This window comes from Pleurodeles waltl, chromosome 4_1 (assembly GCF_031143425.1).
Source record: "Pleurodeles waltl isolate 20211129_DDA chromosome 4_1, aPleWal1.hap1.20221129, whole genome shotgun sequence".
In the NCBI taxonomy this organism is placed as follows: Eukaryota; Metazoa; Chordata; class Amphibia; order Caudata; family Salamandridae; genus Pleurodeles; species Pleurodeles waltl.
In genome coordinates this window covers 741,372,198-741,392,906 of record NC_090442.1, presented here as the reverse complement: position 1 = coordinate 741,392,906, position 20,709 = coordinate 741,372,198, and the positions used below count along the sequence as shown (strand labels likewise).

At 51.2% G+C, this 20,709-nt stretch overlaps 1 protein-coding gene and 1 non-coding gene across 2 annotated transcripts in view; one reads left to right on the top strand and one right to left on the bottom strand.

Moving 5' to 3' along the window:
* Positions 1-14,409: 14,409 nt before the first annotated feature.
* Positions 14,410-14,531, bottom strand: LOC138288654 (U6atac minor spliceosomal RNA). Its single transcript, XR_011202510.1, has one exon. It is a non-coding gene; the product is annotated as a U6atac minor spliceosomal RNA (small nuclear RNA).
* A 3,451-nt stretch (positions 14,532-17,982) lies between these two features.
* Positions 17,983-20,709, top strand: part of TSPAN33 (tetraspanin 33) — a 173,371-nt gene continuing 170,644 nt past the window's right edge. Inside the window, exons 1-2 of the mRNA XM_069229354.1 lie at positions 17,983-18,109; positions 19,434-19,639. Of these exons, the coding sequence (XP_069085455.1) occupies positions 19,541-19,639 (99 nt within the window). The 5' untranslated portion in view covers positions 17,983-18,109; positions 19,434-19,540. The remainder of the gene's footprint in view (positions 18,110-19,433; positions 19,640-20,709) is intronic.

The window sequence follows — 20,709 nt, the reverse complement described above, 5'->3', positions numbered from 1 at the left end:
CTCTGCAGGGGTTTTCAGCTAGGCAGTCCTTCTTCTTGTAGTTGCAGGAATCTGATTTTCTAGGGTTCAGGGTAGCCCTTAAATACTAAATTTAAGGGCGTGTTTAGGTCTGGGGGGTTAGTAGCCAATGGCTACTAGCCCTGAGGGTGGGTACACCCTCTTTGTGCCTCCTCCCAAGGGGAGGGGGTCACAATCCTAACCCTATTGGGGGAATCCTCCATCTGCAAGATGGAGGATTTCTAAAAGTCAGAGTCACCTCAGCTCAGGACACCTTAGGGGCTGTCCTGACTGGCCAGTGACTCCTCCTTGTTGCTTTCTTTGTTCCCTCCAGCCTTGCCGCCAAAAGTGGGGGCCGTGGCCGGAGGGGGCGGGCAACTCCACTAAGCTGGAGTGCCCTGCTGGGCTGTGACAAAGGGGTGAGCCTTTGAGGCTCACCGCCAGGTGTCACAGCTTCTGCCTGGGGGAGGTGTTAGCATCTCCACCCAGTGCAGGCTTTGTTACTGGCCTCAGAGTGACAAAGGCACTCTCCCCATGGGGCCAGCAACATGTCTCTGGTGTGGCAGGCTGCTGGAACTAGTCAGCCTACACAGACAGTCGGTTAAGTTTCAGGGGGCACCTCTAAGGTGCCCTCTGTGGTGTATTTTACAATAAAATGTACACTGGCATCAGTGTGCATTTATTGTGCTGAGAAGTTTGATACCAAACTTCCCAGTTTTCAGTGTAGCCATTATGGTGCTGTGGAGTTCGTGTTTGACAGACTCCCAGACCATATACTCTTATGGCTACCCTGCACTTACAATGTCTAAGGTTTTGTTTAGACACTGTAGGGGTACCATGCTCATGCACTGGTACCCTCACCTATGGTATAGTGCACCCTGCCTTAGGGCTGTAAGGCCTGCTAGAGGGGTGTCTTACCTATACTGCATAGGCAGTGAGAGGCTGGCATGGCACCCTGAGGGGAGTGCCATGTCGACTTACTCGTTTTGTCCTCACTAGCACACACAAGCTGGCAAGCAGTGTGTCTGTGCTGAGTGAGAGATCTCCAGGGTGGCATAAGACATGCTGCAGCCCTTAGAGACCTTCCTTGGCATCAGGGCCCTTGGTACTAGAAGTACCAGTTACAAGGGACTTATCTGGATGCCAGGGTCTGCCAATTGTGGATACAAAAGTACAGGTTAGGGAAAGAACACTGGTGCTGGGGCCTGGTTAGCAGGCCTCAGCACACTTTCAATTGTAAACATAGCATCAGCAAAGGCAAAAAGTCAGGGGGCAACCATGCCAAGGAGGCATTTCCTTACAGGGCTCCTCTGATGGACATGGCATTGGCAGATTAGGTTAAACAAACCCAGCTCTCTTTAGGTAGAAGGTTAGGTCTTTCACATTAGGGTATTAGGGCATATTACATCTCATATATCTTTTTTACGTATTGCAAGATGGTGGGGGTCTTTGTAATAATGACTCTCGTCTTCACAATTTTGTTTCTTGCATTTTTTATTATCCTAATCATTGCAGCCCATGCAACTTATCGCAAATTGCAGTTATGTTAAATAAAAACTATTATAACCATACTGCATCTGTGTCATCGCCTGTGATTGTATGAGACATGATATATCTGTGAGAAAAGGGTAATCTCCGTTTAACCACGACACTCCCTGAGAAATCTTATTCTCGAGTCCAGGCGTAACGGCTGCCATTAATCACCTTTTACTACTGTGTTTCTGGTGAGGTGCTGCTAGTGAGCCGGTAAGGTTGGGACAACAGTCGCGACTTGTTGTAAGAAAGACGTAGTCACTTACAAACAAAAGTACTGTTATCCTAAACCAGCAGTCTTGCCCAGAGCAAGAGTCCAAACTAATACAGCTCCACTTCCTATGCCCCTTTGGACAATGCACCTGTGAGACTAACAGACTGGACTCTGCCATGGACATTCCTCCACCATCACCCCTGACCATTTTACAACCCCCTCCACTATTTAGCACTTAAGTAAACACCCTTAAATCACAAAACAATCAGGAGTCTGTCTGTGCTTTTGAAAATGTGTATTAGCAAGAACAGTGGCAAAATGCTATATCAAATGTAATGTCAACATACCTATGTCACACAGCTCTAGTCCATGCGCAAACAAAGCAGATGTCACACAGTGGGACCCACATCTGTGAAATCGTAAGGGAAAGTGACAACTCAGTGACCATACACTGGGTGAAAATGACAGACAGATGAGAGGTAGTAGAATTAAATCAGATGTAGCAGGCAGTGTTGTCTTCTTACCTGTGTCTCACTGGAAGTATTGCAGCATCACCGTGTTCCTGTTGTCTATGTCCTCTTCTTCTGCTTCCTCGTCTTCACTGTCCACAGGCCATCCTCCTGCAGAAAAGGCACCTGTCGTCGCAAAGCCAAGTTGTGAAGCATGCAGCAGGCTACAATGATCTGGCACACCTTCTTTGGTGAGTAGAATAGGGAACCATCTGTCGTATGGAAACACCGAAACCTGGCCTTCAGAAGGCCGAAGGTCCGCTCTATAACCCTCCTTGTTCGCCCATGGGCCTCATTGTAGCGTTCCTCTGCCCTTGTCCTGGGATTCCTCACTGGGGTCAGTAGCCATGACAGGTTGGGGTAACCAGAGTCACCTGCAAATGTCGAGGGACAACTGTTAGACACACACTAACTCATAGGGACATCCCCAGACCCAGACACCTAGTCACACTGTATTGGGTCCATGTCCTCACCTAATAGCCACACACGGTGCCTCTGGAGTTGCCCCATCACATAAGGGATGCTGCTATTCCGTAGAATATAAGCGTTGTGCACTGAGCCAGGAAATTTGGCATTCACATGGGAGATGTACTGGTCTGCCAAACACACCATCCGCACATTCATCGAATGGTAACTCTTCCGGTTTCTGTACACAAGTTCACTCCTGCGGGGGGCCAAGGCCACATGTGTCCCATCAATGGCACCTATGATGTTGGGGATATGTCCCAGGGCATAGAAATCACCTTTCACTGTAGGCAAATCCTCCTCCTGAGGGAAAACGATGTGGCTCCGCATGTGTTTCAGCAGGGCAGACAACACTCTGGACAACACGTTGGAAAACATAGGCTGGGACATCCCTGATGCTATGGCCACTGTAGTTTGAAAAGTCCCACTTGCTAGGAAATGGAGTACTGACAGCACCTGCACTTGAGGGGGGATTCCTGTGGGATGGCGGATAGCTGACATCAGGTCTGGCTCCAACTGGGCACACAGTTCCAGGATTGTGGTACGATCAAGTCTGTAGGTGATGATCACATGTCGCTCCTCCGTTGTCGACAGGTCCAACACCGGAGGATGCCGCCATCTCACATGCCCCAGGGGACGGAGCCTATGGAGGAGAACAGCGAGCAGAGAGTCAACCAACTCTGAGGTACGTAAATACAGCTTAATCGGAAAATATTAGCAAATCGACATATGCCTGTATTAGTCTTTAAGCAAGGCCTAGATATGTGTGACGCAGTCCAAAATAATGCCATGTGGGCCCATGAAATGGCGGCTGCCTAACCTGTAAGGTGGGGCAAGGGGATATGAGGTAACTGCGCTGGCGTTGTATACCTTCGCGGTAGGCGGTCAAAGACCGCCATGCTATCCTGCATTGGTTAAAATTGGACCCAATGGGTCCCAGGAGCCAATGACGATGTACGCCGGTGGTGACAGTACGCACTGCCGCGGACGTGACCGCCATTTTCTCTCTGTTCAATCACTTGATACCTAATCTTACGACAGGAGACGACCTACACTGCAAGTGCTGTTGTGACCTCAGTCTGGAAGAGACAATGGCACATGTGCCTGGGGAAAGTGCCCCTGTCTTCAGCACGGAGAAGCTGGAGAAACTAGTGGATGGGGTCCTCTCCCAGTACACGCTACTCCACGGTCCTCCAGACCAACAGGTAAGTACAATGTGAGCATGCTGTATGAGCAATGCCTGTGTGGAGTGGTGTGGATGAAAGATAGGGGGGAGGTGAGAATGAGGCGTGCATGAAACGACGGTGAGTGCATGTGCGTCATGGCAAGGGTAGGGATGCGGGCCAATGACTGTGACGGTGCGGTTGGTAATATCTTCTCTTTTTCCCCTGTACTATTCCTGTGGGTCAGCGCCCACCAGAAGAAGCACATTTGGCGTGTCATCGTCAAGGAAGTCCGGACCCTGGGGGTCTACCACAGACTGAGAACCCACTGCCGGAAAAGATGGGAGGACATTCGCCGCTGGAACAAGAAGACCGCAGAGGCCAAGCTGGGGATGGCCTCCAAACGTGGGAGGGATGCCTGTCGCACCATGACCCCCCTGATGTTCAGGATCCTGGCGGTGGTGTACCCGGAGTGGGATGGGCGCTTGAGGGCATCACAGCAGCCACAAGGGGGTGAGTACACTCTCATTCTGCTGATTCAGCGCGCATTGTAGGTGTCTGGGTGGGGGAGGTGGGCTGTGGGTTTCCCTAGGCCCGGGCGAGTTTAGTATGCAAGGTCCCTTCTTAAGGCAGGCCCTGTGGCACCCCACCCCACCTGTGTACAGTGCCAACTACACCTAGTCAGGCTCCTGTGACATCCATGTGTGCAGCAATCTGGCATAGCCTTGTAACCCATGTCCCTGGGATTGATTAGGGAACTCCAAGTGCACAGCGTAGTGCAGGGGGCTTCTGTGTCTGTAGTGTCCGCCAACGGAGGCGGTATTGCATGCACTCAACATGTCTTTCTTCTGTCTTCTCCCACCTTTTTGTGGTCTCCCTGTTCTTGTGTGCATTAGCATCATCAGGCGGAGTAGCAGTGGCACTGGAGAAGGAGGGAGCTGCATCCCACATGGCCCTGGAGGGCGACACAATGGAGTCTGAATTCACCAGTGGGACGGAGGGCGAGGGGAGCTCCACGGCGCGGACAGGAGCTGAGACCAGCGATACGGACTCCTCCTCTGATGGGAGCTCCCTTGCGGTGGTGGGCCCATCTGTGCCCCCCGCATCTACAGGTACAGCCGCCACCCACCCTACCAGCACCGCCCTCCCAGCAGCCCCTCAGCGTGTGTCCTGTGCCCGCCCACCCAGGAGGGTGGGCATCTCTTTCGCCCCAGGCACCTCAGCCCGTGCCCCTGTCACCCATGCTGCCCTCAGTGAGGAGGCCATTGACCTCCTCAGGTCCCTCACTGTTGGGCAGTCTACCATTTTGAATGCCATGCAGGGTGTAGAGAGGTAGTTGCAACAAACCAATGCATACTTGGAGGGCATTCATTCTGGTCAGGCAGCCCATCAGCTAGCTTTTCAGAATCTGGCCTCAGCACTGATGGCAACCATTGTCCCTGTCTCTAGCCTCCCCCCTCCAACTTCCTTCACCCAGACCCAAACCCCTGTACCTCAGCCTATCCCAAGCACACCATCAGACCAGCATGCACACACCTCAACACACAAGGGAAGCTCTGGCAAACATAAGCACCACACATCCCACAGGCACTCACGCAAGCATCATACACATGCAGACACACCAACATCCACTTCCTCCACTGTGTCCCCCTCCTCCTCGTCTCCCTCCTCCCTCCCTGTCTCGTCTCCACTCACACCTGCATGCACTACATTCTCAGCCACTACATCCATCACCAGCACACCCACCACCGCACCCCGCTCACGTGCAGTCACCACCCCCACTACCATTCACACATCCCCTGTGTCCTCTACCAGTGTGTCTGCGAGCCCACCTCCCAAGGTACACAAACGCAGCCACACACCCACCCAACAGCCATCCACCTCACAACAGCCTCTAGCCCATGCACCTTCACCCAAAGTCACCAAACGTACACCTCCTACAACCACTACCTCTTCCTCCACTCCCAAACTCCCTCAATCTACCCGTCCCAGTGTTCCCCAAAAACTTTTCCTATCCAACCTTGACCTCTTCCTCTCACCTCCCCCACCCCTTCAGTCTTCTAGGGCCAGCCTCTCCAGGTCCCAACCCAGCACTTCAGCCACAGCATCTGGGGGACCAGTGGTGCCAGTAGTAACCGGCTTCTGGAGTGCGCCAGGCAGCAGGGCAGCCAGTGTGGCAAAGAGCCAGAGCACGGACAGTTCCCCACCTGTAAAGCACAAAAAGTTGGCCAGTGCCCGGCAGGAGAGAGGAAAGAAATCAGCCACCAAAGCCGCTGCCAGGGTTACAGTTGGGAGTGTGGAGACAGCTGCGCCACCATCCAAGGTGGGGAAGGGGCACAGTAAAACCGGAAAGTCTGGGAAAATCTGCACGGCGGACAAGACCGTCACCAGCCCCGCTGCCCAAGACACCGCCACCACCAGCACCGCTGCCCAGGACACCGCAGCCACCAGCACCGCTGCCCAGGACACCGTCGCCACCAGCACCGCTGCCCAGGACACCGCCGCCACCAGCACCACTGCCCAGGACACCGCCTCCACCAGCACCGCAGGCCAGTGAGCGCCAAAGATTCCGACGCTACTGAGGCCGCTACGAGCAGGATGAAAGCTAGAGCTGTTCCATCTGGTGTTCTTTGCACCAACGTACTTAGATTCTTACAGCTCTTTCCTTTATAGTGGTTTTGCCACTCTCTTCCTTATTTATGTGTCATGCTCCTGACAAGTCATAGCGAGACCCAGGCCAGTCTCCACAGTTGCTCAGGATTCCAACTGTCCCTTGCGGGATTAAGGAGCACTGCTGCGTCATCCCAGGCCCTGCCGTAAAAACTCCCAGTGGCCTGAGGAATTGCTTTTGGCTCCAGGAATCACCATCGAGAGGCCTTTTAATCATTTTAATGCTTTAGGATCGCCCTGTAACTCCGCCAAGCCTCGGGGATGGCATCTCGCGATCACCGAGGCCCCCCCACCTGTGCTTGTCCCTTATCCTACATACAGCCCGCTCTTTCTAGAGCGTCCCTAATATTTAGTAGAAAAATATCTGTGCCTGCATCAGACAAGGGCACCAGGCCCCCTCCAGAACCAGTGGAGTATCCCATCCACTACCTCTGTCCTTGGCAGGATGAAGCACTCTGGGCACAAAGCCCCCTCCGGAACCAGTGGAGTATCCCATCCACTACCTCTGTCCTTGGCAGGATGAAGCACTCTGGGCACCAAGCCCCCTCCAGAACCAGTGGAGACTGTGGCTTTGCACTCCCCAGGATTAAGCAGTGGGCAAACCACCCACTGTAGAGACTTGAGAGACTGTGGCTTTGTACTCCTCAGGATTGAACAGTGGGCAACCCACCCACTGTAGAGACTTGAGAGACTGTGGCTTTGCACTCCCCAGAATTGAACAGTGGGCAAACCACCCACTGTAGACACTTGAGAGACTGTGGCTTTGCACTCCCCAGGATTGAATAGTGGGCAACCCACCCACTGTAGCGACTTGAGAGACTGTGGCTTTGCACTCCCCAGGATTGAACAGTGGGCACCCCACCCACTGTAGAGACTTGAGAGACTGTGGCTTTGCACTCCCCAGGATTGAACAGTGAGCAAACCACTCCCCAGGATTGAACAGTGGGCATGGAGCTGGTGTTGTGCACTCATCCGGCTGAGGTGCCCCCCCTTCCCTTCCCCCTGAGGTGCCTGTTTATTTCTATCTGATGCCCCAGCAGTGTTCTTTCCGTCTTGTTCGGATATCTTGTGTGGGCCTCGCCCATGCCATTTGGGCCCAGTGGTCCACGGACTATGATAGTGGAATACCTTGGACTTGTATTCTTGGTGTATATATTTGTTTATAGTGTACATATCTTTATATATGTATATATATTTGATTACTGTATTTGAATATATTACAATCATTTGACTCATTTCCTTTTGTCCTTGCATTCTTCCAGAGGGGGTTGGGGGGTAACTGTAATGGATCATGATGTATTAGTGTGTGTTGTAGTGGGTGAGGGTGGGGTGGGAGTGTTGCATGTGTGTGTCACTGTTTTTCACTCCCCCCTCCCCTGTGTCGTAGGGGCAGGAAGATAAAGGCTGGAAGAATCTGGAGCTCGGGTTCCATGGCATCCTGGTTCCTCGTGGGGTGTGTAGAAGTGAGCGTTTACCCTTCCAAGTCCTGTTTCCGCCATGTTTTTGTTCGCGGTGAATCCGCCCCGGAAAAGGTGGCGGACTGTTGTAATTCTGTGGGCGGTACATTGTCCTCCACCTGTCTGTTGGCGGTTACCGCCGCGGTGTTTGTTTGTACTGCCTTGGCGGTCGGAGTGTTAAAGTGGCTGTCTATGTTGGCGGTTTCCGCCACGGTCGTACTTCCATTTTTCTTTCCACCGGCCTGTTGGCGGTATTACCGTCGCTTTAACACCGACCGCCAGGGTTGTAATGACCACCTTTGTTTGCTTTGCTTGGTGGGAGCGGTCAGCTCCCACCGACCGCTCAACCAAGCAAAAGCAAACAGCTATGTCCTGGGGGTAGGCACCCCAGGATATAGCAGGAGCCAGCCCTCGGGGTGGTGGTCCCCGGGGCAATCAGTGGCTCCATGAGATGGGGCTGCACAGCCCTATCTCTAACAAAAATAGCCCCAGGTAGGTAGTGGTCCCCAGGGCTGCAGGGGTCCGAAACTGACCACCTTCACTTTTATATTATAGCCCCGGGGAAGTGGTTGTCTGTGGGGCTACGGGGGACTGTACACCCCCTCTCCCCCACATAGATGTAAACAAATATCCCGGGTGGTGGCAGTTCCTGGAGTTATGGGGGTGGTCAGGAGCCCCCCTGCATTTAATTTCATTGTTAGAATAAAGTCTTAAGTAAAAGAAAGGCATGCAATTAAGAGGTCGTGGTCCCCGGCGCTGCTGGGGGCCAATTGCCCCCCCACTTCACTTACATCTGTGCCCAGGGAGGTGGCAGTGTCCGGGGCTTTGAGGGAGGCAGGTACTCCCCGCATAATAATGAAAAATGCCCTGGGACTTGGCCCACCCGCCATTTATTTATTTTCACTGGATTTGCTGCGAATCGCAGACTTTTTTTTTTAAAACATGCTTTTTAGTCTTGGGGGTCCTTCTGGGACCCCAGCACCAGAGCTAAGGGGTTTGGATGTCTCTACCCTGCACACTTTTCTTTTTTTTTTTACATTTTTCAGTGGGTCTCAGCGCAAAATTACCGCTCAGGTGTCTACTCAGCAGGGTATGTCTGATGAAGCCAAATCCCTGCTGCTTCGCAATTTTTTGCAGGGACCTGTTGATTCTACGCCTGGACATTTCAATTGCGGCTGCTGACCTGGCTCCCTGACACACGCCCCGCGGGATAATCTCATACCAAATTATCTCCCCATCCTCCATCAGGAGGGCGAGCCTAGAGATACCCTGCCTCATGGCCTGAACAGTGGGTCCCTCCCACAAGTAGTTAGATCGTTTCCACCCAAATGGATCAAAAGTATGTCCGGCTTAAAACCTCTCTTCCCCACCAGCTGGCCAACTCTCGGTTCCAGCATGGCCCATCTCATTCCTGGGCTTCCCATCCAGGAGAGCTCGACGTTACTGAAACCATGGTTCCAGCCTCATTCCCTGGCCCAGTGTTCGGCTCTGGTCACTAAGGAGTGGCCCATCACCCATACTGTCTTAGCCCCTAGATGAACGAGAAGGTAACTATTAACACACACTTTATTGACATCTGTGAATGCCATATATACAATTATGGCAAAACAACATTACAGTCATCAAATTCAGCCCCAACCCAAAGCCTTCTTCCCATCTCGGCCCCTTGCAGCCTCCTGCCCCTTTGCACTAATCGCTCCGTCATTGGGGAGGTCACGATGACAACCCTTCCCTGTCTCTGGACCGAATGTACAGTTTGTATCTGTCTGACTGACACCTCCCGATCTGCTTAATAGCCCCCGCATGCAGCCCTTCCTCAAAGGCCATTGTGGCTGCACCGATTCTAAAGGAATGGGTTGACCATTTGCACCCTTGGTACCCCACCTTTGCGATTGCCCACTTCAGGACCCTTCTGTATTGAAACTGTGTGAGCGGCTGGCCATCTTGGTGAAGCAATAGGTATCCTGGTTGTGTGGGACGGCATGCTGTGTACCTCCTGAGCAGCTCTATTGGGCAACACGTCGGGTCCCCTAGTCTTCTCAGATGCTCCACCGCATGTTTCCCTTTCTGGTCAGCTTTGGAGCGCCGCACTCTCAGCTCAGCCATGTCCTGACCCATTTTGAGGTCCCCCCACCTTAGTGCACTTTTGGATGTGTCGCTTTTTGCTTTCGCCACTAACTGTGAAGTCCTAAATGCCCCAAAAAAGGCTAGGGAAAATGTGACAGCGAATAACAACTCCTCATACCGTGTGTTACAAATGACTGTGAGTACCCCCACCAGTCCCTTTAGCATGTCTAAATCAATGGGTGCCCTCTGGTCGGGTGTTTTCTCTTCTTGCCTAGCCCAACCTTTAAGTGCTGCCCTCACTGGGAAGCCCGCAGTTGCATCTCCCTCCCCGTTTAATTTTGCAAAATGGGCGATTGCCGCCAAGTGTCTTGAGAACCACGCGTGTGATTTCCCATTATCTTTTGCCCATAGTACAAAGATATGCACTCTTCTGGCAGGAGGATGGGCCTCCCCAGGCCCCCAGGCCTTTGTTACTGACGTAAACCTGTTGAAACACACCCTGTATCTGGCTCGGGTATCCGGGGCCAGTGAGAACTCTCCCAGCGCCACTATCCTTTGCTCCACTGAACCAGTCAACACCATTCCGCATTGAACAGAGTCATCTCCTCCATCACCTGGGGGCAAGCTGCCCGGAATTTCACCTACTGAAAATGAGAAAGAGTATCAGCAGCTGCATTCTTCACCCCTTGCACATGCCGCGCACGAAATTCCACATTTCTTAACAGACAATCTCTCACAAGCTCCCTCAACAGCCCCACCAACACCAGGCAATTCCCGGACTGGCCGTTGATGGCCTGTACTACGGCCATGTTGTCTGACCAAAATGTAATCCTTTTGTTGGCTAGTACTTGTGGCCACAGACAGAGAGATAGGACAATTGGGAACATTTCTAGTACTGTGATGTTTTTTGTACGTCCATGCCTCCTCCATGCATTGGGCCATTTCACCGCACACCACTGACGGTCCAGTATGGCCCCAAAGCCCTCTCTCCCTGAAGCATCGGTGAAGAGCTGGAACTGCTGACTGGTGCACCATGGAGTGCGCCACAGCAGCGTACCATTGAAATCCTCCAGAAATGACCGCCACATGCACAGGTCCTCCTTCATGCCCGCACTGAGGAGCACCAAGTGGTGGGATTTACTCACCTTCACCGTTGCCCTTGCTAGCCGCCTGCTGGTATGATTCTTGCTGCAAAGTTTAGCCTGCCTAGGAGGCTCTGAATCGTGGCTAGGGTCGCTTTGTCCTTGCTCATCACCTGCCGAATGTCGGCCTGCAGAGCCATGACCTTGTATTCCGACCATCTGCACATCCCTTTCGTTGAGTCAGTCTCAATGCCCAGGAATGTCAAACACTCTGCCGGTCCCTGAGTCTTTCCCGGAGCCAAAGGCACCCCCAGTGACTGACTCAGGTGTTCAAATGCATTTACGGTAGCCCTACAATCGCCAGAACTTGCCTTTCCTATGAAGAGGAAGTCGTCTAGGTAGTGGAGTGAACTCCCCGGGGGGGGTTTTCCTTCAGTGCCCATTCCAGGAAGCATGCGAAAGTTTTGAATAAGGAACATGACACTGCACAACCCATCGGCATGCATTTGTCATAAAAATATTGGCCAGCCCACTGCATCCCCAGGAGGTGGAAACTGCTCAGGTGGACGGGGAGAAGGCGGAACGCAGACTCAATGTCTGCCTTTGCCATGAGCGCCCCCTTGCCTGCTGTACGAACCAGGTCAATAGCCTCATCAAAGGAAGCATGACAAACTGAGCACGTTCCCTCCTCCAGGTAGTCGTTCACGGATGACCCTTTGGGGTAAGAGAGATGATGGCTCATCCTATACTTGCCCTGTTCTTTCTTTGGTACAATCCCCAGGGGTGACACAATGAAATTTGGATGGGGTGGCTGTGTAAATGGGCCGGCCACCCTCCCCAATTGGAGCTCCTTCGCCAGCTTTTCCTGTACCACTCCTGGGGCTTCCATAGCTGATCGTAAGTTGTTGGCTCCCCTAGTGACTGCCGGGCCGAGGTATGGGATCCTAAAACCTTCACTAAAACCTCTGAATAATAACTCGCGCTCAACTGGTCTAGGGTAGCCTTTGAGGATGTGGGCCAAGGTGCTAAAAATTATGGGAGAAGGTGCTATTGTGTTGTGTTGTGACTCTGGACAATCAGGGCTGCTTGGAACCGACATTGATACCTGTTGGCTTATCTGTCCTGGTCCCTTTAATGCAGTTGGCTGCTGGGTGCCAGCCGGCGCACTTGGAGCAGTCGTGGGTGAATTTGCAAACTGCGCCCCATGAGCATGACCCAGTGTTGCATAGCCTGCATGAATTATTGTTGAACCTCTCCCCCTTTGCGGGGGCTTCCCTCGAAAGGGGGGTCTAATCTGCTGCTTAAAATAGTATGACCTTGCCTGTTTGTGTCCGGCGAAACGGGTGTCACTGTTTGCTGACCTGCCGCCATTGCCCATGTACTGCACCCAGAGTTCAATTTTGCGACAGTCCCATGCCATCTCTGGTGCCTCTTCCATCTTTTGCCTGAACTCCCTGTCGTAGTTCAGCCACCCTGTGCCCCCATTGCGGGAATATTCCTCATGTATGACCCGGTTGTATTTGCAAAGAGCCGGTCCCTGTTCAGGGAACTTCTCCATGATCACTGTGGACAGCATTGTGAATGCCTCTAACCAGTTGTCTATTGACTCCTCTGGCTTCACCTTCCTCTTCCATTTATGCTTCTCTACTTCCTTGTTGGGTACTGTTATGTCTGCACCCTCCTTGGCAAATGTGAGCCGCGAGAAAATGTCAATGAATTACCTCTTTCATATTCTCTCCCTGGCTTCTAAAGGGACCCTCCACGCCAGTGATGACCTTCCGGACAGCAAGGGGGGATCAGGCCTAACAACCGTCCTTTTGTCGCTCCCGCTTGCTAGAGTATCTGCTGCGACCCTGACCGAAACTTCAGCTCCAGTCGCCGAAGCCTCGCCCTGTACCTTTGGCGGAGAGTTTGTGTCCCGGCCCCCACACCTGCTCTACACATGCTCGCCTGTCACTAGCGCCCTTCTCGCCCGAGCCCAAACCCGCTAGCGCTCTCGCTGAGGCCATCAAGCTGTGCATCGCCTCCATCATCTTACCCAGTCCTACTTGCAGCCCCTGCCCCGATGCTCCTGTGGTTGTCCGGCCTGCTCCTGAGTAATTGGCGTGCTCGTCCCTGGGGCAAGCCCCCCAGCAGTGAACAAAACCCCACTCGCGCCGGCAGCCTCTTGTTCCTCACTGTCTTTCTTGGATCTCCTCGGCCCGCTGTCCTTCTGGGAAGTAGATGGCCCTTCCGGTAAAATGCTGTCCGGTGTGCCCTTTTTGGCTCTTTTGAGTTTGCTCCCAGCAGTGGCCCTTGCAGGCCTCCTCCTTTTGGCAGGCGCTGCCACCCTCTCCTCGCTTAGGAGACAGAGGCCTGAGTCTGAAGGCTGCACCTCATCCGTGTTCGTCGCGGCGGAAGCTCCTGACTGCTGCTGCGCTCCTTGTGCCACAACCATCTGTTTTGCCCATTCAAGACCTTTCGCCTGTCCCATGGCCATGAATTTCGCCCAGATATTAGCTTCCTCCTGGTTCTCCTCGGGGGAAAAAAGTGAAGGCGACCCGTGGACTTCCATCGTACTCGATGTGCGTGCGGGTTAGGATCTTAGGTCTGTAATTGAGAGAAGACAGCTTTAATATTGAGCCCTTGGAGATGCACCGCCACGTATTTGCTCGCTCCAGTCCCATGGTCTCCAGCCCAATTCTGCGCTGCCGCTGCTACCTGCTGGCGCTCTTGGCCGCTCCTCAACTGTTAAGGCGGCACCCCAGGCGAGTAACCTTCTGACACTATAAGATATTCACCCGCTGGCGGGACTTACCAGCCGCTGCCCTCTTACGCGCATGACTCCAACGCTGCGTGGGGACCTAGCAAATAAACCTCTTCAACAACCCACGCCTGAGACCTGTTCCCACCCATTGGAAACCTCGCTATTGTGCTCCTCTGTCAGGCGCGGCCACGCTGTTGTCGCCTGCCCCCACCTTTCGCGGCAGTTGCCCTGGTACCCTTTCCCCGCTTACCGTGTACCTTACTCCACCTCAGTGGCCTAGCGCCTGTGCCTCATAATTGCCTTATGTGGCCAACCGTGGGAATTCCCTAACCGCCTGGAAGCAAATAGACAATTAACACCAAAGCAAATTTCTCTTGTTTCTCCTCTTTTTTTTTGTGTTTTTGCACATTTAGCTATTAAATCTTATATTTATCATTATAAATAGGTATATCCCACAGTTGGTCGCCGTGAATGGGGAGGCATAAACCTCGAGTTCCAGTCAACCTAAAAGTTCTTTTTTTTTTTTTTAATATCCTTAGAGGCCTTAACCACGTCTGTGTTGTGAGGCCACTAATGCCTCATCCCTCCTTGTCAAGGGGAGTGCTAACCTTCTCCTCTTATGCAGCCTATCTTGCAGCTCCATAGCCTTTTGCATGCGCTGTTTGACCCCTTGTAACTAATCCTCGAGGACAGCAAAGAGGATTTTATTTTTCTTTTTTGGAGCTACCGCTCGCACAAGTGTCATCAGGCTGCCCTACTATGCACCCGGTGCCTCGCGTCCGTCTTTTCTCCCCCCCCTTTTTTTTTGGGGCATAGGTATGGGGAGCGTGCCACTGAGCTGTGGCCTATGTATGTGTGATGCCCTCATGCGTGCGGTCTTTTCCGTGCCTGACGCTGGGTACGACCCCTTCCCAGCTCGCCTGCATGTACCTTTCGTTGAGGGGGCGTGGCGGTGGAGGACACTGGGCGCGCCCGCCTTCCGGATCCATTCATTTCCAGCGTTAGCGGGAGCGCTTACGCGATGGAACTCCTAGCCCCCCCATGTCCCGGCGCCCGCACCCAGGTACGCCCCACCGGCGCTGGATGGCACCCGCCATCGCCCGGACTGCAGCAATGACAGCCGGTGCAACGAGGTAAGGAGCAGGGGGCGGTAGGAGGCGGGGGTGTTGTAGTGTGTTGCGTCGCCCACCAGTTTGGACCTGCATTCCCGGGTGGCTGGGGCCCGGCGGCCAGGCGGGGGGGCGAGGTGGGTTTTGTTCATTGAATGTCGCAGCGGCGGGTGGTATACCTTTCCGGTGGCAAGCTATATGGCAACGGGGGGTAAATCGGCAATCGGTTCGTCCTCATAATTTGGCGGCAAGCCGGATGGCAACGCGGGGAATCAATAGGTGGTTCAAGATGCATGAAATGGAGCTCGCGTTCCGCAAGGCAAAAGCATTTTTTTTTTTAATTAACGCAGTAGTCGCTTGCAAAGGTGCCCCTACTGAACCAACCCATCAAGTCCTTGTGAGCTCCCCTCCCGCCCCACTTGTGTTACCGCCGTATCCCCCGCAGAACGTAGGCGATTCGACACGCCACATATGAACAACATTAAACAACACCGGATTGCAGGCAGTAGGAGCATTCCCCTACCCTTGCAGCACCCTGGCCCCAAATTCCTCTCACTAACCTCGGACTTCACTCTCTCTGGGTGCCCTCAGCCAGGTATCCGCTGCCGCCCACATTATCAGTGTTCGTCTAAAGAGGCCCCAGCCCTGCGAGGTCACCCCTTATGAGACCTCCTGGCCTCACTCCTCCCTCCTGACACCTAGGGCCCATAAACCAAGGGGGGTGGACCACCCTCTCCAAGTATGGTGGCCCCTTTTGTCCATCTGCATCCCTAGCAGGGGAGCGACGCTAAGGCGCTGTCCCCCAATTGTCGCCCTTTGTGCGACGTGGCCAGCTGCATTCCTGTGATTGTTTCTTGCCTGACTTTTAGTTAAAAGAGGCATCACTGATGGTGACGGTTATCACTTGTTGTCATTATGGATGTTGAGATTTTGGGATTAGAGTGGGTAGATCAGCTATGGTGTGCAGAGTACGGTTCGCCCTCTTCCAATTCCTGCTTCACGGTGAGTTCTGTGTCCCAGTTCTAATAGAGTGGGGCCCATGTCACTCTACCTCGACGTATCCCCTTTAAGAACTGGCATCTCAGACAGATGGTGTGAAGGGAACTGCCCATAGAGGGTAACGAGGTAGGCCATCAAATGTTTAAAAGAATGTAAGACGTGTAGCTCAAACCTGTAGAACTCAAAGCTGAAGAAGGGGCGTGGCGCAGAGGGCCTATGAATGACGGCTGCACAGCCAATTGGAGTGGAAGAAGCGGAGCCAAGCGCTCTGAGGCGAGATAGGGGCGCGGCCAATGTGGATAACTGAACGGATCACCCTGAAACTTTCTATTCTCAAAAAGAATCACAGCATACTTTTTTTTTTATTTCGGGAAGAATCATCAAGCGGTGCCAAAGATATAAGCAAGTCAAATAACACTTTTCCTATAGGAAACTGGTCCTAACTATAACTACCTAGTGGTGGCCACAACAAGGTTATTTATATATATATATATATATATACATATATATATATATATATATATATATATTGAAGTAGGACTACAGGTTGGCACTGGTCAGTGCAGTGTCAACATTTAGTCCTATTTCATGTCAATGGCTGTCAGTTTTTGTTGTGAAAATCTGGTCACCCTATTTAATGACAAAGACAGTACATCTATCTACCTTGCTTAAAATGACACCCTGTATGTTGTTACATGACATAGTCAGCTGTGCGTGGTGGTGGGGAGGTGGGTGCCTGCAGGGGGTTGAGCACAGAACCTTGCCACAGAGCAAGTGGACAGCAAGAAATTTTGAATTCCACAAAATGTCCACATCTCAGCCCAACTCTTAAATAACACTACTTTTCCCACCCCCACCCAGTTTGGGGAGTGCCTGCATTTAAAGCCCTATTGACTTTTGTCCTATAATGCTAATGGGGATTTCTGGAGATGTGATAACAAACCACAAGGCCAGTGCCCAGGTGGTTTTAAAATGTAGTTGGAAACCTAACACAGCATTATTGAACATAGCGATTTATGTATTAATTTACCGTTCATGTAAGCCATTCGAGTAGAGTCGATAATATAAATCGGCAATTCACAAGCCTAATGACAGAATTCCCAGTAACTTGAAAGGGCACAACTAGGCAGTGCTTCATTCCCATGAAAAGTTAGGTTTTGAAATCGCTGCCGTTTGCGAAATATCCCCAGCATGGTATGCAGTACAAATGGTTAACGTTAAGGTTAAAGTGCACAGGATCCGGGAGAAAGAATGTTTTTTTCTCCTACTCAGAAATAGAGATCGCCAACATATTTATAATGTAGAGAAATCATTGTAAATTAATAATAGCGAAAACATTATGGTCGCCTTTTCTGCGTGCATTAGCATGCAGAAATGCACCTCGGGGCAGTCACTGGATCAGCTCCAGTTGCTCTGATGTCCTTGGCATTCCTGTGATTGTTTCTTGCCTGACTTTCAGTTAAAAGAGCCATCACTGATGGTGACGGTTATCACTTGTTGTCATTATGGATGTTGAGATTTTGGGATTAGAGTGGGTAGATCAGCTATGGTGTGCAGAGTACGGTTCGCACTCTTCCAATTCCTGCCTCACGGTGAGTTCTGTGTCCCAGTTCTAATGTCAGAGTGGGGCCCATGTCACGCTACCTCGACGTGTCCCCTTTAAGAACTGGCATCTCAGACAGACGGTGTGAAGGGAACCGCCCATAGAGGGTAACGAGGCGGGCCATCAAATGTTTAAAAGAATGTAAGACGTACAGCTCAAACCTGTAGAACCCAAAGCAGAAGAAGGGGCGTGGCGCAGAGGGCCTATGAATGACGGCTGCACAGCCAGGAGTGGAAGAAGCGGAGCCAAGTGCTCTGAGGCGTGATAGGGGCGCGGCCAATGTGGATAACTGGGCGGCCCTAAAACACCTGAGGAATGATAGGGGGTGCGGTCACCAAAAATAGGTGGGCGGGGCTAATACGGCCAAAGGACGGCGCACTGTCCACAAGGGACTATCTTGCGGGTCAAGCTCTGTCAGCTGTTGATGTCTGGACCGCCCCACATCCTCCCTGTTGTCTATCGGCGTAGTGAAGAAGAACGTGCATTATCGGTCCAGTGAGTTTACTGGTTTAGTGCAGGCACGTAGGTGCCTAGTATTTCCTGTGTGAGCCCGGCAGCCTGATTTCTGGGTGGTGTGTGTATTCTGGGCACAAGGAGAGAGACCACATTTTAGCTGCTGGGAGAAGAGCAGTGGCAGTGAAAGAATAAGGTTGCTGCATAATTCTGTAGTTGTAGACTTAGTGGGGTTGTATCTGGTTTTTGGAAGAGTGCGTGCTTCTAGGTGAAGAGAGAGATCCCTGGATTAGAAAGGTGGGCCAAGATTTCTATTTCTACGCTACATTTATTAATGATGTTAAGGAGGGAGAATGCTTTCCGTGTGTAGCGATTTTTTACGGAGAGGTAAACTGCTGCCTCTGTGTAAAGGGGAAGGAAGGTATTAATGCATTTACAAAAATAGACCTTTTCGGATAAGATGCGACGTAGAGAGAAGTGCATAGGTAAGGAGGTAAGGTGCTTCTTGTGTGTAGAGCAGTGAATCTTATAGCTAGGTAAGTGGCTACTCTGTAGTGAATTGGATGCCTCAGAGACTTGAAGTCCTTCAACCGGTACAACCACTGGTAATTCGCTTTAATATGTGCTGCGCCCTCTTGGATAGCTCCCTTGCACATACCTGCACACCACAGTCTGATCCTCCAGCAGAATGCAGATCCTCTGGCTTTGTTTCTTGTCACCTATTCTGCACTGAGAAGGTCTGAGCATCAGAGCTGGGTGAATTCAGCTGCACTGGTCGGTGACATCCTGGACTCATTTTCCATCTCAGAACTTTGGGCTTACTTCATGGCTATTTGGTGGAGCCTTCAATGCGCACTCCAGGCCCTCATCACCCATCTGAAAAGGTGCCACCGCTGGTCACACGTACCACAACAGTGCCTAATTTGAGCCGGTGGCTGCGGGTGGGTTCCACCACTATTTTCTTCTTTTCAGACTTTGACCAAGAGCACGAGAGAGGAAAAACATACAAGGAGAAAAGGAGAAGGAAGAAAGATAAGGACAACAACAAAGTGAAAAAGCAGTGATGAAAATTAATTTGAAAGAGTTAGATAACTAGGCAAAGAGTGGTAGTGGATTATAGATGCATGAGGTGGAATCAAAACTATGAAACCTTGGTATTTGGCACCCCTAACATTCAATAGTGCTGGCTGTGGACTTCTGAGCAAAACTTTGGGCTCTGGCATTTATTCCATTACAAATTAAGCAATGACTACAGCAGACTTACAAAACGTTTTACCAGGGCACATTTTGTATCCTCTACCTGCTTTACTTCAGAATAGTGTGTGTTTGTGTTAAGGATCTGACTTGTAACTCTGCACATACACAGGTGTTAAGGTCCACTGTGGGTTGATTCATTATCTGATTGAAGGTCACCTAATTCGACAGCCGCCACCACTGCTACCCCAAACATCTACTCCTATACCTGGGGATACCATGGCCCCCAGGTCAGCTGCCGCACCCCCAGGGGAAGACTTCTCCTTCGTCAGTCCTACTGTAAAATTCCTGCTCTTCTTCTTCAATATGCTCTTCTGGGTAAGTGCTATTTATGCTATTAATCCCATTATTCTGCCAGCGAGCGTATGGCATTATGAAATGTTGAAGCCTCCTTTGGTGTTTTTGTGCCTCTGCTGATTCGTAATAAGGAGCTTTTTCAAAACTTTTCTATACCTTATTTATTGTCGCTCACATGCAAATTACCACAAAGTACAGTAAGATTGGACTCAATTGCAGAATACGTTCATGGTATATTTATTATGTAAAGAGTATGTATATTGCGTGTTTATTATTGGTGAAACAATTTATGCAAAATATATCAGTGTCCAGTGAGTTTAAATATATTTGGCATAAATGCTTAGATAGAGAACCCCCTGCATCTTCAACATTATCCTGAGACAATGCAGTTCTCAAACCACAGCCAGATCATTTTCTGTAAGATACTCCCAACAACAGTGAAACCTCCTAGAGTCTCATGCTCCACCAAAACACGTTGTTGGTAATAATCTTAGCACTTTAATGAAAACCCTTCTTAATGCATCTTAGGTTGGATTACACTCATTGGTGTAGCCACTGAACTGCTTCATTATCTACACGATCTGTTCTTTCAGCTTTGATGGTAGCCTTCACTTTCCTCAGTTCTTGCCTGTTATCTACCCTTCATCCTTTCCTGCCTTCTTCCATCAGCTTTCTTTGGCTCACCGTTAACATCAGTAAGAACATTTGATTATGGCACATCAAAATGATTGCAGTTGGTTTTGTCACTTTTGTGTTTTATACTTTCACATTCTCTTTACTCCTGCTTGACTTTATTCAACTAGATCTAGAAGATAGTAAAATATGTAAAACTGGGCGAGTAAAGTTTCATAGAGTTGAGTAGAGGGAATTTGAGTTCAGTGGTTCAAGTGGCAGTGAGTGTTGTGGAGTGGGGTGGAACACGGTGAAGTGGGTTGCATTGGACTGAGATATTGGAGTAGAGTGGGGTGGATTGGATTGGGTAGGGTGGGGTAGATGGAGTGGGGTGGATGTGTGTGGGGAGGATTGGACTGGAGTTGGGTTGATTGAAATGGGGTGATGTGGATTGGATTAGGGTGGATTTGAGTGGGGTG